General features: G+C 41.1%; 1 protein-coding gene across 4 annotated transcripts in view; it reads right to left on the minus strand.

Annotated features, from left to right (window-relative positions):
* Positions 1–18,877, minus strand: part of tbc1d22a (TBC1 domain family, member 22a) — a 124,213-nt gene that overhangs the window by 8,426 nt on the left and 96,910 nt on the right. For all 4 annotated transcript variants that reach the window (XM_053862450.1, XM_053862452.1, XM_053862449.1 and 1 more), the window contains one exon: positions 11,856–11,951. In XM_053862450.1, the coding sequence (XP_053718425.1) occupies positions 11,856–11,951 (96 nt within the window). The remainder of the gene's footprint in view (positions 1–11,855; positions 11,952–18,877) is intronic.

The following is an 18,877-nucleotide window of genomic DNA, read 5'->3' on the forward strand; positions in this document are numbered from 1 at the left end:
TGTGGCAATAGACAAAGCTCTACACCTACAGCTTATTCTCCCACCAAGTAATCAGGAGTGAGAAAAAGAAGATCACTGACATTTGTAAAAGTGGCCGCAATGAATTTCCTTTGTATTTGACCGCTGATGTGACAAGTGGACCAAGCACTGTTACCACAGCGTGAGATGACCTATCCGCCAGGTATATTTTGGAAACAGTAATTACAAAGTGTCACATCTCAACATTATGCTTAACTGCTTGTTTTGCTTTTTTTGTTTTTTACATCAGCTTCTGAACCGTTGTTCACACAACAGTGGCAACTGCAACCACTGAATATACTTTCACAAGTTCAATCGTCTTCATGACACCACAACAAATCACTTCACGACTGCTGTATTTTGTGAGCTGAAATTCACATGGCACAAAAAACCTCCCTCTAGCAGTCAGGCGTGAACAAAAAGGTAATGGTGGCTCACAGACTTAGATGGGAAAACACACATGGATAAAACACACAACCAAAAGCCACACACGCTGTGCACCTAATAGTCCATTTGCCAGCAGGCTGAGACAGTGCTCAGCGAAGTGAACCGATGAGTGCTTAAAGTCGTGTGAGATGTCTTGCTGTTGTTCCTGTGGCGTCAACTCCATCAAGCAATACAGGCTCCAGAGAAATTAATGGTGAAAAGCTGACAGATCAACTTGGTGCAGGCATGCTAACAAAAACCAAGGCAAAAGAAACTGTTGAGGTTCTTTGCCATGTATTGTTCCACCTTAGACTTCTTTCAAGCTAGCACTTCCATCACACCTGGTAGCTCCTGGTAGTAATGGTGTTGTGCGACATCCTGAGGTGGAATGAGCACAGTCGCCATGCTGTTCTGGCTGTTAGTCTGCTGCAGTTTTGTAATTACACCAAATTGGCTCTCTAGCAAGCAATGGATGCTAAAATAGCATGAATGGCATGGGACGGAAGGAGCTGACAAAGGAGAATGTGGATACATACAAAGAAAAAATTCGCATTTGTGGTCTATATTGGAAGCACACGATCAGCAATATAGCAGAGGCTAACCTCATGTGTGGAAGGGTGGAAACTCAGTGAAGAGATGAGACTCCTGATTTGGACACATGAGGAGGAGAGAAAGTTTTTTTTTTTTTTTTTTTGGACAAAATGTTTATGAAGCAAGGCCATCAAGACTGGTTAAGGTGGAGCGCCTGACTTGCAGTGGCTACCTCGGGTCTACGGGTCTCAGACTGAGAGGAGATGATCCACATTCTGACTGTGTCTCTGTTAAGAAATTCTGTCCATCATAATTTAGAAAAGAAGGATGCATAAAGGTAGCCTGTCAGAGTACAATACTCACAAGAAACAAGTCCAAATTATTACCGGAAATGCACAACACAACCAGACAAGTCACATGGAGACCAAACAGCACTTTCGCACTTTCTCAACAAAACTCGGAGGTATCTTAAGCTTCTTAGAACCAGTGGCCATTATAAAACACAATAACAATACAATAATAATACAAGAAAATATTTATGTCTGGGTTTAGTTGCCAGTTCTTTATTTCCTCTTTTACTAACATATCAAAAATGTGTCCTCCCGTGGCAGGAGTCCACACACACAAATCAACACAACTATTTATTTGCTACTTTGGCTCCTTTATGGGGTGACAAGGGTGAACGTGAGGGGGTTGACCCATCAACTTTTCTGATGAGTAGTGGAAGCTACTTGTGAAGACGATAAGCGGATGGAAAGCAAATCGTTTGGGTTAGAGGCAGAAATTTAGACAAGGGGAGGAAGAAAGACCAATGATTCTTTGGTGATCAGTCAGCGTAGGGCTGGATGATAATGGGAAAAATTTAAATCGTGATTATTTTGACTCATAATCATGATTACTGAAATGATTATTCAACAACTATTCAACAATTTAAGATTTTGCTCTCACTGAATTTTCAAACTTTATGGCGCAATGAACTGCATTACAACAATACGTAAATAAAAATGGTACCATTTAACCTTCATCATATTTAAGCTTCATCATGTAGGTGAAATGTTTCTCTCTTGAAACACCAATCTGTACGGTCTGGCTTTGTAGGACAGCAACGACAGGAGACCATGTTTCAAGCTGAGCAGGCACTTGGCTGGGACGCAGATTTTTCTGTGGTTCTGTTGAAAGCTGTGATTTCATATTCCTTTCTCAGTCATTTCTCATGAGATAATGAGAAAAGAAGTCACTCTTTTGATTATAAAACTTCTCTATTTGAGCGCTCTTCTTGCGTCACTGCAGCGTGATGAATGACAAGCAGCGCTTGATTTTATCACCCCTGTCTCAGGTGGCGCACAAGGGATTGTTCTTATGCAGTTATCCACTTCCAAATAATCATCGGTTTTCGAAACATATCCAACAAGCAGTTGTGACTCAGAACACTGGATGAACGCCCGCTCCTGGGAGGTTCTGATGCAGAAACGATGGTGCCATTATGCAGACGACTGAGTCGGTAGCTAACAGTGGCTAATATTAGCGTCCCCCGCCCGGGGTAACCAGAGGCTTGAGTTCTCTCGCTGACAGACAGAGCTTCGTGCTGAGGGGCTCACTCTGTGTAGCAGATAGCTTCCCACCTGTCAATTTTCACGGGGAGGAGAGGTGGTGTAGAGTTTGGGTAAACTGGGACAGAATGAGAGAAGCTGGGGACACAGGCGTTGGGCTAAATAATTGTTTCATGACGATTATCACGTCTTCATAATTTTAGGAAAGCAAAATCGTGATCATAATAAAAATTGGATCAATTGATCCACCTTCTCCACCTTGTTTTGATCATCCTCCCAAGTCACACCGCTCTTCTCACGTGACGTAGAAAAAAAAGAGAAACGTAAATATCTAAATTATTATGAGAAATGTAACAAACATATTTCCAAAATGCTATTTGTGTCGTGAAAAGATCATTTTTGATTTATTTTTTTGAATGTTTTTTTTTAAACCAATGCTGCTTAACGCTCTTTTTGACAGATAAAATGCTTAAGTTGATTGACAGGTGGTGGGGAGGAGATGAGAAAGAAGGATGTCTCTCACACCAACTTTCCAAACTACAGCGTGACTGATTCCCAGCGACGTTCTGAGCTGCTTTGGTCACCAGAAATCTGACGGCGTAATAAGTCAATGACGAGCCCACACAAGTCGCTGCTAACTTCAGTGTGAGTGTGGGCGGATGGAGAGCGATGAAAGAAGGTTGTCACGGGAATCACATTCGCGGGAAGGGATGGAGAGCAGGATAATTACTCCCACCAAAGCCTCTGTTTCCTCCCCATCATAGTTCCCCTTGTTTCATGTGCACGACGACCGCAGTGTTCAATCAGTAGGGTGATTATTAAAAGTTGTTTACTGGGGGCGGCCGTGTCTCACTTGCGACTACAGAGTCATCTGTCAGAGAAGCAGCCAATAAAGCTTTGGGAAGGATGCACTAAAAGAAGAAGGTCTTGTCAAGATAAATTGGACACAGAAGCCAGATCAACTGAAAAGATTCCCATCTCAAACTTTTCTTATTGAAACCGCTCGGAGGAAAATTAAATAACAAAACCTGTCCAGCTTTATTACTGATTCTTAATCTGTTCTCAAGCCCTATAAGTCTAATCAGAACTTTATGAAGTTGTACTCAATGGCTGGTCCTAGTGTCAGTCAACTCCAACAAAGTCTGATCTTCTCTTGACTTTTACACTACACTCTGTAAGTTGTTGGACTCTGTACACTTATGTTGGTCTTCTTGACTGTCTCAATCCACATATTTCAAACATGTTCTACTCTTGTCTTGTCCTGAAGTCAACTTTTTTTATCTTCCCAAATATCTGGTTTCGTCATCATTATTATGGGAGCTGTCTTGTCCAGTACGAGTCTACTTCATTTCCTTTCGTAATTTCCTGTCAATGGCTGCCACTGCAAGGCACTCTCCTTCACTTTAACTGGTCCCTAAAGGGCCACAGTGGGTGCTGGATTTTGTTCACATTGATTGTGAGTCTGGCGGTGCTTGTTTCAGCTGCGCCTGATCAGTTAACCAATGTACACTTGCTTGGTTCGAACAAAAACCCACACCCACCGCGGCCCTTCTGTGGATCAGTTTGAGACCCCAGACTTAAACTTAGTTTGATCCACCTGGTCACACCTCTTGATGGCCTCCTTTACCACATCCATGAACCTCAATGGCCATCTTCATCTTTGAGCTGTACTTCCATTTCTAACATTCTTCGTCCAACATGTTCCCGACATTATATCTCCATGAATCTCCACCATCTGTGCCCTGCCTTCTCCACTTGTCTCCAAACTCTTCTCCATGTGCAGTCCCTCAGATGTAATCATTTCTGTCCTTACTAGGTACTCCCAAAGAAAACCCGAGCATCTTCATGTCATCTGTCTCGACACCCGGTTCTCGTATTCGTGTCAGAGCTACTGTGGTCCAGTGTCAATCCCAAATACAGTTCCAAACTGAGCCAGATTTTAATTTAATCAAACTCAAGCTGGTTTGGTTATGACTGTCTGACTGCCAATGCCCCCAATATGGGCCACAACTTCAGTCACTTCACCCTTTACCTCTTTCCTTGCCAAATGACGGCACTTTTATTGTGACGGTCTCTTTGAGGCTGAAGTACAAGGGAGCTTTCATGGACCTCAAAATACATGTTCTTGTGTGAAGCTTTAATTCATGTTTGTCACTACTCAAATAACTACTCGATATCTTAAATTCTTCATCAGATTTTTATTATCTGATGACTCTTATCTTTATTATCTTAATCTTAATGTGTTTCTACTCACCTTAGTTGGTAAACTTACTTTAGAATTTTTATCTTTACATTGACCCTGAAAACTACAATCCCTCCCATCAAGTGAGGGGCTGCAGTTTTTGTGGTGTTTGCCTTTCTCCACCTATAAACCGCGATAACTTACTGAGCTTAACAAGGTGAAGTACTTCTGAAGCACAGGTTTCACTTCAGTAGTCCACCTCATTCTTAACTGCCATTATAGTGTTATCCACAAATAACCGAACAGTGGACAGATGCTGACATTTAAAAAGGTCTGCAGTTTTTCCACGCACCATAAATTGAGCTGAAAACAAAACCTCCCTCCCTCAGTCACTCCACTCAATTACAATGTGGATTTTCACAGGTATATATACCTCTGAAACTATATTCAAAAAAATCGTCATCAGGGAATGTGCATGTCAATGAAAAGAGACGTTTTTGCATAATGCCCAACCCAAAACATTCTATAATAGTTACTGAAGCTTCTGTGAGTTTGAATTTTAACGTTTTGGTTTGTCTATTCAGTTTATTTTCACAAAAATTTTTGTGCTTAAATAACAAGGAAAATGCCAGAATGCATAAATATTTAAGGTCTCCAGCTCCAATATAGAACATGTTTCCCATCGAAACAATGGGAACAGACTAACACAACATATTCACTGACTTCTTTGTTATCACAATACAGAAACAAAGCACTTTCTGCTAATTGTGACCAAGCACACGCTCTCATTCTCACCATCTCATCTGGAATCAAACTGGTATAACTGGATCTTTTTTTCCAATCTTTAATTATTACTACTTTACCAAACAGATGTGTGATTGGCCTGATGGATTTGGCATCTGTTAAAAATATTTGCACCATGCATCTTCACACCACATAGTCACACAGACAGTGATTTCACAGCTGGTGTAAATTCATTCCAAAAACCTCTAGTCAATTATAGTTTTGACGTCCATTATATTTCCCAAACAAGAAAGCTTTTTGCCAAGTTGTTTCGAGGCGGAAACAAAAAGGCAGGGATATAATACGAATACTTTTTTTTTTTTTTACTTCTGTGGCTCAATGGTACTAAAACCCCAACTCACAAATTCATAATCTCTCTTCCGGACCATCACTTGGCGTTTGAGCACCACCGTGTCTGACAGGTAATTCATGAATGTGTAAATATGAGAAATGCGACGTGTACCACGGGGAAGGAGAGACCGTCCACGCGCCTGTTAAAGTGTCGGGAGTTTGGTTTTTGACTGACAGAGGGGGAAAAAAGTGCATGACAAGCACGCAGGCACAACTTATCCATTCAGCCCAGGTCTGCAGTTAGCAGCAGGAGTGTGCCAGCTGAGGTGGAACGGAGCAGAGCAGATTGCTCGGGGAGCGTCATACTTATTCTGCTATTCATTTAGCAGCTTAACCGCTTCAATCCTACCAACACCAGCAGCCACTCTGGACAACGCGCCAAAACGATTCAAGAATTATCCTTTTAAATTGCCTTTTTCATGCGTGTATTAATTAAAAATATAAAAGTGAATTAATCAGCTGGCTGTGTTTCTTTAGACACCATTCAAGCAGGCAAATATTTATCGTGGACATTGGCTGCTCAGTACTTAATTTTAATGTTTCACACAATGAGTACCCAAGACCACATCACCTCTGGAGGTAACCTTGAGCCACAGCTGGGCACTTACTGGATTATGACCATTTTGAGAGCAAACAAGTTCAAATATCACTGCATCTACAACCCCAAAATTGTTGACTACACCTTAAAAACCAGTCATCCTTATACCTTTGGCTGGTCCAATCGAAAGCCCAATGGACGTGACCAAGCTTTTGTAACCATGTACCTATTACAAATAATAATAATAATTTAAAAAATCATTTGCACATCTGAAGATAACAATGTATAATAATTAAGATTTCAGATATCCATTTTTATAATGGTCTGATCACTATTTCTCTTTGGTCATCAGGAGTCAAAGCTGTGAGATGCATTATCATTTATTCTTTATTATAATCGTTAGATATGTAGCACATAACTTTAGCACAAAACTGGGCACCAAATTCACACCTGACATGTCTATATTTAAACTAATATCAACGGATCATTCAAGGCTCAGCGGAAAACTTTCTGCAGCCAGAGAGGATAATCCAGATGATCCCATCATATTACTGTGGATTGGGTTGGAGATTTAAAATTTCGATGTCGGCAGTCTAAACAGAAAAAAGGTGTTCCGAGTTGAAAGGAGAGGCTCGTAACTCCATCTTCTGATGGCGAAACACAGATTCTCTTCATGTTGACAGCGGAAAACAGCTTTGTTGAGTTTAGGTAAGACAAAACAAAGTTGGCAGAGAAAAAGAAGTGAAGATGAACTGTTGGAACAAGAAAAAACTAAAGAATAACATGACAGGGGAAAGAAAAAAGGGCAATATTAACAACAAAAGACTGCAAATGAACAAGTAGACAAAAGCAGAATTTAAAAAAGGGAAGACATGACAGATCAGGAATGCTCTGGATTGCTGAGCAAGCAGAGAGATAAAAGCTGCTTGGTCCTTAAGAACCTTGCAAGCCCACGTCTGAACTAAGAGACTTACGTGGTTAGAGGGCAGAGCTCTTTGGGATTTGAAGGTTGTTTTTTTTTGTGTGTGTATGTTGCAATATCTTTTCATGTAAAAGCAGAACAAGACGTTAATGGATTCAAGTCTTTGAATGATCCACTCAAATGTTTTTCACTATGTGAACTGAGTCATTTAAGAGTGAATTGGTGACACTTCATTTAAAATAGCATTAACAGTTGGAGCTACAATTAATACAAAGAGAAAAAAAGATAGAAACCCTTGAGAGGCGGTGAATGGAAATAAAATGTAATCGTGAAAAAAATATAATTCATATTTTGTAATAAATGGACTTCACTCTCAGTCTAAAACTGTACTTGCAAATATGACAAAGTTTAAATACATTTCACCTCTAAATGTACACAACATTGTAACCAAATAATTAATATTGAATTTCCAACCAAGTTGTCTTATTTTTTCGGGGGGCAGGCTAAGTGGGTCATATGACTACCCCTTCGGCTGTTCTGGCTCTCCATTTGTCCTTTTGCTCGAGCTCAATTTTTTTTTAAATAAGACTTCTTTCAATAGAAACAGAAGCAGAAAAACCAGGAGAGAGGTTAGCAAGGTTATTCATCGTCCACCCAGCATAATTAAAATATAAAACATTGAATGGAATCCCAGCGAGAGGGTTTCATTTGAGTAAGGAGTCTGGATGAGTCAGTGAATGTCTCATCTTCAAGCATCCAGCAGTGTCTGGCTCAGTGGGTGAATCAGCTTTAATCAACTAGGCTCCTTCTGCGGATTCTCAGTACCTTCAATCTCCAAGCGCTATCCCTCTTAAAGAGTATTTACGTGGTGGGAGTCCTGGAAAATGGGCAATGTAAATGTCAGGAGCGCACAATATGTAATTTAAGATCCATTTTGAAAGCAGCAAGTACATCACATTAGCGCTCCGTTCTATAACACGCTCCACGGTCACTGTTCTACAGAGCCGAGTGGTATTGCGAGCGATAATGATCCGCCATTTCTTTTACCTGCGATGAAGGTGATGCTTTTATGACTTATGACGTGCTGGATTTTTTATGATCCACTTTCAAAAGAATCTTTGTCATTAAGTGGCTGTTCGGTGGGGAGCCAATTTATTGAGTCTCATTCTGTCTAAGAGGAAAAGCACGCCGATGTAAAATCACTTAATATTGTATGTGAACGTTTATCATCTTTATAGTTCATTTGAGGATGTCTATCAGAAAATGAATAAATAAATGTTGTTATTCATGTTTACCAGTCTTTGTGAGCGTACATAGGTTTGTTTGAAACACTTGCCGTCATTTCCCAAAACCAAAGCGTCTTTAACTGCTTCTCAAGTCGCGTAAAGAAGTCGGTCAATCTGCTGACGGCTGGTCTAAAGTTGCACGTTGGGGTAGAGAGGCAGCCCGTTACTTCTTTTAGAAGTACATTAAAAGCAAAGGAAAGATGTGGACGCTGCCATCAGATCCTTCAGTTTCACAATAAGCTTACAGCATCATGAAGTGCTATGATCAGCTTCACTTCCATTTCAGTTCTCTGTACCATTAATGACCTTTTTCTCCATTAACTTTTTACAAGTGCAACTTTATAATGAACATGTTACTTAATGTGCGCTGAAGCTACAACCTGATTAGCACAAACATGTAATTTCCGCCACTCTTGTAGGGCAACAGCTTGTCATGCCTCCACACTGACTTATCCGAAACCTTTTTATATATATTACAGTAGATCGCTTTTGGTGTGAATGTACCAATAGGGGGCTTTTTTGTTGATCCTGGCCCAGTGGAACCAAAGTGTTAAAATAATCAAGCATCTGAACACATAGCAGGTCTGGGGCCGCTCCACTGTTTGGTGATTCCCATTCTCCACCAAATACACGCTGGTGTGGGGGAGGAGACCTCAGTATTATTTGTGTCTTGTTAAATTGGTTTTGTTTCACTGTGTCTGCCTAGCGATTAGGCACCTCAACTACTCCCTGCTCCATGCACATCCAGTTTTGTGTTGAGTCACACTGCTTGAGTTGTTTCCAGATACCAGCCGCCTGGGGCCCTAGTGCCCCTGTCGACAGCATCCTGGGCCTAAACACACCTCTTGCCGGGCAATGAAAGGTTTGTAGCGAGACAGACTCCATGGAGTGAAAGCCTCTTTAGTCCGAGCGCTGAGTGATTGTGTGTCTGATATATGTTCAGCACTATTGCACTTCTAAAACCTTAGTTGAGGTCAAACAATCACTAGCGAGAGTCCTCCAACGGCATTTATGAAAGCAGAGAAAGAGACATAACTATGATTCTACATTTCCTTCTTTTCAGTCTGCTCCTCTCATCCACGCCTCCGCACTACACTGCGCTTGAAAACACATCAGTTGTGAGTTGACCAGTGCACAGTGAGTGAACATTTATATGGCGTGAGACTTCATATAAAAACTATCACACTTTTTTAGTCCAATGCTACTTCACATTTAACGGAAAATGTCCTGTAATTTCCAGTTTAACAATTTAATAACCCTAAAGCGCTAGGCTGTGGAGGAAAAAAAGTTAAACAAAAACAACCAACACGGAGTGGATACATGATGTCCGGCTCTCCCAATCACTGTTTGTTTCACCCTAAAATGTCCAACTGAATTCACAAACGAAATCCGTGATCAGCATTAAAACTGAAACTCAGGATTGCACTCTTCCGGCCCATGGTGAAGCCACATACTCCAACAAGCAGTCACGGGCATTTTAATGAATTAAAAACAGTAGTGTCTCCTTGGCACCCCCGACCTTGATGATATTCATCACTTCTGCAAGGTTTTGGTCACGTCCCAAATCCAGTCATGAACACAGCCATCATAAACATGAATTAATACCCTAATAAAGAAGAACATCTGCTCCATAGTATTGTTCATCAAGATCATACAATGATAACACAACGCCATCACGGTATGTTACAAAGTTTCAAGTGAGATCGTCTGTCATTGTTGTGTATCCAGACACTCTGTAAGCTGGGCTGGTGATGAGTTAACAGGAATGAGCAACAGCTGCAGCAGTAAAAGATTATCCGCACTTGCCAACCCATGTCTTACTATTTTGTTCTCATTTTTTCCCACTTGGCTGTCTGTGGTGTCAAGTGTGCCGGCAGCTCCTTAGACATGGCGCCAATTCAGTGTACAGTGTGTTTTTAAGCCTCCGAGAAGCATTTTATTTGGAAAATGTCCGGATCCACTTTGTTTTTCATCGCCTGACTTCCGCATGATCCATTCTACTCCAGTTTGACACCAAAGCAAAGTGGTCTGCGGGAAAAATAGAAGCTCCGCCTATCTTTAGCCACGTGGAGCGTTCACTTCTGGGACACCTCTCAGACGCGGTGGAAACTGTATGACTGAATAAAATTGAAGCGTTTCAGATGCGAGACCGTGGCTCGTCAGTCACGCAGCTGAAACACTTCCAGTGAGAACATGGAGATTCCTGAGCGAGAACCACTCAAAGTTCTATAGCCTCCAGAAAATCCCACAAAAACGTTGATCATGAATGCAGTCGTCCCCGTCGTCGCTCGTAAACACACTTTGATGTGTAAATCTTTCCCCCTCAGAGCACTTTGTGTGAGGCCCCAGGGTTTCCTAAATTAATCTCATTTGAAGACCTTTTAGCAGAATTTAGGGTTCACTCCGGAGGTAACTTTGTTGACTTTGCAATTCTATCCAAACCAATTTCAGAAGAGAGGAGAAATACACGGACAGCGACAGAAACAATCCGCTTACTTCACTACTACAGAACAAGCGTTGAATTTTTTTTTCTTGACGTTGTGTATTGTTGAATTATATCATAATCTAGGCACATTGTCAACAGAACTTGGGGCTTTAGACAGAAACAGGGCCTTAAAAGTTGAAGTGAACAAGTTCGTTACTTAGTGTCATTTATACTACATGACGTGTACTTGTTACTTCTGCAACCAATAAACAAGGGATGCTGTTATTGAGCACACCCTTAGCACTGATGAGTTCAAAGAAAAGCCTATTAAAATTAACTCATTTTTCTGTGGTGGCGATTTCAGACAGCACCTTTGCTGCTGAGCTCCCCTATCAGGGGATCGAAATGAAAAAGAGCTTCCTTTGCTGCTTATTAAATATGCACACTGATGTGCACGGGGACGCTGAAAAAAGCAGCGAGGTAAATTCAACTAAAGGAAAGAGTCAGATTACATAATGTGACGACAAAAGAGAGAGAAAAAAGGTGGCAAGAGCAGCCAAAAGAGATGTTTGTGTGTGTTGATGTTGGAGTGTGTTGTTAAGGCGCCAGGTCCCCTGGCGGGCTGGCAAGCAAAGTCACCTTCTGGCAGCTGCCAACTGTCATCTACTAATGCACTCACGACGACTTCTGAACCTCACAGTTAATGACCGGGCGACGCAATGGAGAGGGATGTAGGCCATGAACAAACTCGCTCTGATAGATATTCTTACAATTGCTGCTCACACCAGCTGCTGTTTCAGTGTGTTCTGAAGAGAAACAGCACCCCCAGTGCTGGGAACTCACCTGGAAATCTTTTTCTTCGAGGATCTCTTTCCTCCATCTCACCAGGAAGGCCGCACACACATAGAGGTGGAAGTGAGAGAAACCCTCTGGCTCCGCCTGGAGAGAAAAGAAAGAGAAAACTTCAGTGAAGAAACTCATTTCAAGTCTTCTAGTATTGAAAGTAATAAACTATATTTTAGTGGATAAAAAAATTGGACATAAAAGCAACGGTAACCAACACAGGACCTTTCATTCCGCAGTCATTACCAACAACGTTCAACATTATGAAGACCAGTTCGTTCCAACTTTTTGCGTGGCACAGATTTCTTCATTTATTTTTGAAACATTATTCACAAGCAATCAGGTTTATGTTATGTTATATCCAGTTAATATTTTTTCCTTGTCTCATATTAACGTGTGAAAGTGTCTCGTGGAAGAGCATTACTGGACTGCCATTTACCTTAAGATGGATTAGGTACATGAGCAGAGCAGTCAAGCACATCTGCCTGCTCAGCACAAAAAAACAAGCAAGCATCATGGACATTTCTAAAACCAACCAATGTTAACCAAACACTAAATGTCCCAAACTGAAGTAAAAGGTCAGAATGCCCTTTCTTTCAGCAGCCAAAGTTGAGCATAGAACATATGCTTTACTCAATTCCACTTAATGCCATCGAATAACAAATGTGATTCAAAATGGATGTGTGGTGTGTGGATTGTGTGCGAGTGCTGCACGACGAAATTCTTGGTGCCTGCTACGAACTACAGTTTGTAACAATATTTGAAGAAGGGCTCGCATCACGAAATGCTACAGGTACGGTGCGGTTCGCAGATGAATCTGAAGCAGCTGAGGATCTACTTCATGACGAATGTCTGATACAGGATGGAGGTGAGATCCTGCCACAGTTGCAGGAGTTCACTCCTTCACTCCTCCCATAAGTGAGTCGAAGAAAATGGATGGTGTTTCCCAATTTTAATTGGGCTGTTTTAAACTAAGTAACTACAGAAAAATGTCTGGCAGAGAAAATCACAAATACCCATTGTAGCTGTTTAAGATTTCAAACCTGTCTCTATCCTCTTGATTCACAACTCTGCAATGAGAGGAGGATTTAAAATGAAACCCAGACATAGCTTGCCACGTTTCCCATTTTATTCTTTCTCCTCCAGAGTCCTATCCCAGCAGAGAATAATTACCCAGCACCGGAGTGTGAGCCACATAAAACCCTTCAAAAAGGTTGTGACACAGGATCTGAAGGGAGCGATGCTATATCAATTCTGGTCGGGATTCACATCAAAATAACAAAACATAAGTCTGTCTGCTGGAGCAATTTAGACAGTCGAAGGTATCTTCAGAAATAAGGTAACAAGTGTCCTTCGGTCGGTAGTATTGACTTTGACGCTTTGCAAGGGTGAATCTGGGATGAAGCACTGGAATATCAAATTCTTGGCATGATGTTGAGGACGAAAAGACTTAGAAAATACAATTATCAGTATAAGGCACTTAAGTGAGGGACTTTTAATTTATAAATGAAAAATTTTATTTATTTTATTATTAAATACATCCATCCCCAACCAACTATTCACCTCAGAGTTGTAGAGAATACATCTATGTTCAGGATACATTATGTGATGGGCAATATATGCGAGTACAAACCTTCCTAATAACAGGCTAATAATGGCTTTGTATGAACTTCCAATGACCCTGGAGAGCCAGGTGCATCCTGGAAACATGTCTTAACCAAAACACTGCAGCAGGATTTAATGTTGGGCAGTGGTCCTATTTTGAGAGTTCAAATAGAGACCATACATCCAATCACTTGTCAAAGCTTGAAACCATAAGTGAGGATCTTTGAAGATCACTTTAGATAGATAGACAGATGGATAGATAGATACTTTATTAATCTCCGAAGAGAAATTCCCATTTCCAGCAGCATGACAGGTGGAAACATAAGAGCTAGTAAAAAACAATACTACAAATAAGATAAGAAAAAACAACAACAGTCCAGCATGTGAATGTGTGTGTGTGTGTGTATCACGAACTAAAGTGCATGTGTGTCTATGGTGTGAGTGTGTAGTGAGTCCAGAGTGTATTTGTCCATTTTATCGTCCTCAACAAGGTTCAAATATACTTCTCCACAGTCATTTATTGTCCCAGAGCCCTGCTTCAGTCAACTATGTGATGAACAGTTTCCCTGAATGACGTCAAAATAGCAAATGATTAATGAACAATACCTGGGAATTTGTTTGGTGAACCACAGCTGCGAGCTGTGGAGCGTGATGCGAGTTGTAAACTGGCAGGTGATTGGCTTGTTTGTCTTACTCTGCTGCTCCAATGCAAATGCTGTGAGCAAACACACTCTCTCTCGTCCACTCACAGATGAGTGACTGACATCTGGCAGGCTCATCGGTCACCATAGATTTTTAATTTCCTCTGTATTGTGTGTGTGTGTCTTAAGTTCAAGGTACGGGGCACCGGGTTGCTTATCAATATATTTACCTTTCACTCTCCCTGTATTGATCGGGTTCAAAGAGTGATTGTCAAACAATCACCTCCTTTCCTCAATACAAAGTTTGATGAATTGTAGTCCTGAAAAACACTTCCAGTTAACAAGCCATCTTGATATTTAGAACTGCCACAGTTGCTATGGCAACCACGTATAGGAATGAAATCCCTTGCCAGTTTTCAATGTCTTACGCATGGCAGACAACTGAACCCCGCTGATGTAAAAGAGATAATAACACGCAATTTCATTTCTGAGTCTGAAATGAATCTGCACAACAATAGGACTAGAAATAAAACACAGAAACAATTCAAAGAAGTGACACAGAGACTGTAATTGACATTAAGTGATTAAAGCTGCGGTGGTCTTGCTTTCTTTGTGAAGCGTTTTTGATGAAATGACAAGATAATAAGAACTTGTATTTGCCAATTCAAAGACAGTTATACGTGAAGTGATTGACGTCAAGGAAAGTACAAATGGATAAAAGAATGGAGATTGAGTGGCAGAGATGCAGATACTGAGGTGGTCTATCTATGAGAGGGACAGCTCATGTGGAGAAGTTTGGAGACAAAGCTAAGCAAATTAAGACACTAATAGGAGGAGGATAGGAACGACTACCGAGGGAGATTCGACTGCCGTCTGGATAGCAATCAAATCATCCAACTCAATTCAAAGCTTCAAAGATGTTTCATCACAATAGCTAAATGGAAGCGTGCCTCCTTGTGCCCAGGTCCAGCAATGGGTCCAGCTGCACGATTCCAGCTGTCGTGCCTTACCTTCACTGCTGCTCAACATCATATGCAAAATAAAATTTGTCACCCAAGTCAAGGTGACTCCGTCAAACTTTTCCTGCTGGATTGTTATGCCTGGTCTTCCACCTCCTATGTGTCACAACGGCCATATTGGAAGAGACAGGCACGACACTGACTGACTGAATGCTAATCGAAGGAGGCGAGGGGGGATAAAGGGCTTTGATGGGAAAACTCAATGAGCCAATTACGGTTATTGTTGAATCTCCTATATTCACGTTAGCCAGTCGACGGGGGTGATGAAAAAACATTTTTCCATCTATACCAATGTATTAATTGGTTATGATCCACCAGGTTGCAGTATCATATAAGCCCCACCATCTTAACACCAATACAACCAATACAGGAAACCTTGTCTTGAGATGGTGCTGACAGTTCTCACTTAGTCTGTGCCAAGTGGGCCAAAGCATAAAGTTAGCTATTCTGTTGATTATCCAGTCATGGGTATCGTCTTATATAATTTGAATGAATTTGTGTGTGATTCTACACATTTAGCATATGAGAAATGAGAATCTGAACCCAGAACTGGACCCAGTGTCCAGCCTTGAATATGACGACAAACAAACCTGACCCGCTGGCAAAGCAACACCTCAGAATGGTAATTGCAAAATTCCACACACTGTGACAGCTGTATTGCACTCTGCCAAATAAAAGCCTGCAAACGACTTTTTTGTTTATCAGGTATTTGCGTGGGAAATATAGTGAATGCGAAATGGAAGTGAAAAACATATCGCTGAGTTTAATGCAGGAGATTGAGCAGTGTTACTGTGGGCCACTTACAGGGCCATTTGAAGTGTACTCTTGCACAATCACTGAAGAATTGTTTGGAAAGGTTTGAGGGCATCATTTGATATTTCCTTGGCTACAATAGAGATTCATAAGACATAAAGTGTAAAGGATTGTTTTTACGCACTGCTCAAAGCATTTACAGAGCACTTAAGGTAAATACTGCACCAGCCAGATGTTGAAAGTTATATTGAAAAAGAAACAGTTGACATGAAACACAACTGCTGACGGATTTACTGAGGAAAAAGCCCAACGCAAGCCCATGATAGAAATAGCAAATAAAGAAAACATTTTAAGAGCTTTATAGTGACCATGAAAGCCTTGTTTTCACAGCAATATTGCCTCTCTGTGATTTTGCCAATGAAGTGAGGTGGCACGCAAACTGCTGTGTTTTCTATCCAAGTTTGTTGCACTCCCTTGAAACAAACATGACTCACATGTGACGGTCAACTTTGACAAAGTGCCAAGGTGATTGTGATTGTGCGTGTGGAGTGATGTGATCTGTGAGATGAGATTCAAACTGATGTAATGACGGCGAGGGCAGTGTAAATACTGTCAAAGTCAAGAAGAGAAACATAAAAACAATAAAAAAAATAAGGTTGGTGATGCAACACTGACACTCGACAACAATTGTCAATTGCCAAATTAAAATGTAGTTGACGATAAAAGTTATGACGTACAATGATTCACAATAAATACATCAGTGTGTCATGAACCTGTGGTGAGCTGTTTAAAGTGGTAATGCAGGTCAGTGAATTATTTTTAAAAAATCTGTATATACTGTACAGTATACTATATATTTTCATGTGTTCATTAAAATTAATCCAATAAGGGAGTAAAGAGAAAAAAATATAAATATATAAAAATATAAAAAGAAAAAAATGCAAAAACGTACTTTTCAACGCAGACATTTTTAAAGCATCAATGAACGGCAAACAAACACTAACTAATCCTCTGCTCCTGTCTTGGTATTGGTCCAGGACCTACACTTGACAGTTATAAGTTATTTTAACAGGAAGCGGTGTTAGTTTCAACAAGTTTCAACAATGACAATACTGAGGCTGTCATTGGGAGTGACTAGAAAGGGCAAGATGAGTATATATATGAGAGAGACAGCTCATGAAGAGACAAAGTTCAGGAGGCCTGACTTAGGACATGTATAGAGGAGACACAAGCACACGTTGGATGAAGTTTGTTTGAAATGGGGATACCACAGGAAGACACAAAATGATGGTAATCATGGATGAGGTACACAAGGACGTGAGGATAGGCAGGACTCCAGAGGATGATCAAGATAAGATGGAGGAGGCTGACTTCCTGTGGCAACCGCTGACGGGAAATGAAGGAAGACACTGATTCAATATATCTCCCACGACGCACTCCAGGAAATACTGGAAGTGCAGACAAAGAATCCTGAGCATCAATGCCAAGAAAAAAATAAACCACATGGATCAAGAGACGGTTTTCACGAGGGTTCATTTTTGAACTGCTTCTGTTCAATGCATAGGAAGTCCCCTCTATTGCTCCTCACGTAAGGAGAAAAAGCAGGAGATAATAAATTAAAAATACACCAGCATCGAGCAAATACACCGTAGCGAAGCAGACTAGACATGCACAAGCTCTGCTAATGGCAGAATTTCATGGCAGGGATCAATTCATTTGAACTCAACTGAAATGACTGTAGGAATTCAAACGTCCACTAGAAGAAATAAATAAATAATTCAGCTCTGAACCTAAAAAAATGTCACAGTGTGGCTCTTAACAGGCATGTTAATGCTGCCATACTGTGCTTCTTGCTAATTTCATGCTCTGTGCAACAGGGATAATTTGGTCCCTTGTCTGCCTGCTGAGGAGAAATGTGTGTGAAGAAGATTTTCTGTTTTATTTTCTATCCTTCCTCAACTCTTTCTGTTGCTCAATTTCCTTGTTTGGCTGAGATCAATAGCAACGAAGATTACAAGAGTGAAAAGTGGACACAGAGAGGCAGCAGCATCAAGGAGAATTAGAAAACAAATTTCCTGCAATGGTAGTGTCATGGAAGGATTCTATATATTTAAAAAGAAAGCACGAAAATAGGCGGGCTGGGAGATGGAAAGAAAAGATGACAGAGAGGCTGGACGAAGCTCCAGAGCAGATGGGTGCACCGCAGAAAGAAGGTCATAGTGAAGAATGAACTGCAAACCATAGTAGGAAACCAGTGATGTCTCTTCAACGATAAAGATGGTGTTCAAATGAATTGACGTATTATTGGCTATCTGTATTATTTCTTTAAACCACAGAAAGAATTAACAACTAACCAAGACAGCACCATTTAGAACATTTTTAGAAAGACAGTCCAAAGGGATCGTGCCAACAAATTGATTGCAGGCATTTGTCCACAGTGAGGTGACAGGCTGGAGCGTGTCCAGCTTGTTCCTCTTTAGCCTTCTTTTGTGTATCTGTCATCGCAGCATATGGCACTGGAACCCCTTTGAGTCTTTTGATTTGAGCAGTCCTTCACGTACAGTATAAGCAACCCAGCGTTGCTATGAGCATGAATCTGAAACTGGCATCACATGAAGGGTGACATTTTGAATAGCTGGTATAACAAATAGCTCTCATTCTGATTTCATCAGGGGCACTAAGTGAGAAGATGTCTTCCCATTATTGGGAGGGAGCTGGAAGCAGCAGAGAGACACAAGAGGGCGAGAGTATATTCTGAGAGAATGAATGGGGTACTTTGTAGTCCTCATGGTGAGCCACCCAATTTTGGTGAAAAAAACACGAGTGGTTGGTGTGTCCAATGAATGCTGCAAAAACAAAATGATGCTACGATTTGGACATGTGCGTTTGGGTAAAACATTAATTTTGAGAGTCTGTGAGCTGTCATGTTGGCAAGTGTTGGTGAGAGGGGGTTGGTGGACAGTGGCCCTAGACGGTACGTAAGACCTGGACCAGTGGCCAGAAC

This window comes from Synchiropus splendidus, chromosome 4, assembly GCF_027744825.2.
Source record: "Synchiropus splendidus isolate RoL2022-P1 chromosome 4, RoL_Sspl_1.0, whole genome shotgun sequence".
In the NCBI taxonomy this organism is placed as follows: Eukaryota; Metazoa; Chordata; class Actinopteri; order Syngnathiformes; family Callionymidae; genus Synchiropus; species Synchiropus splendidus.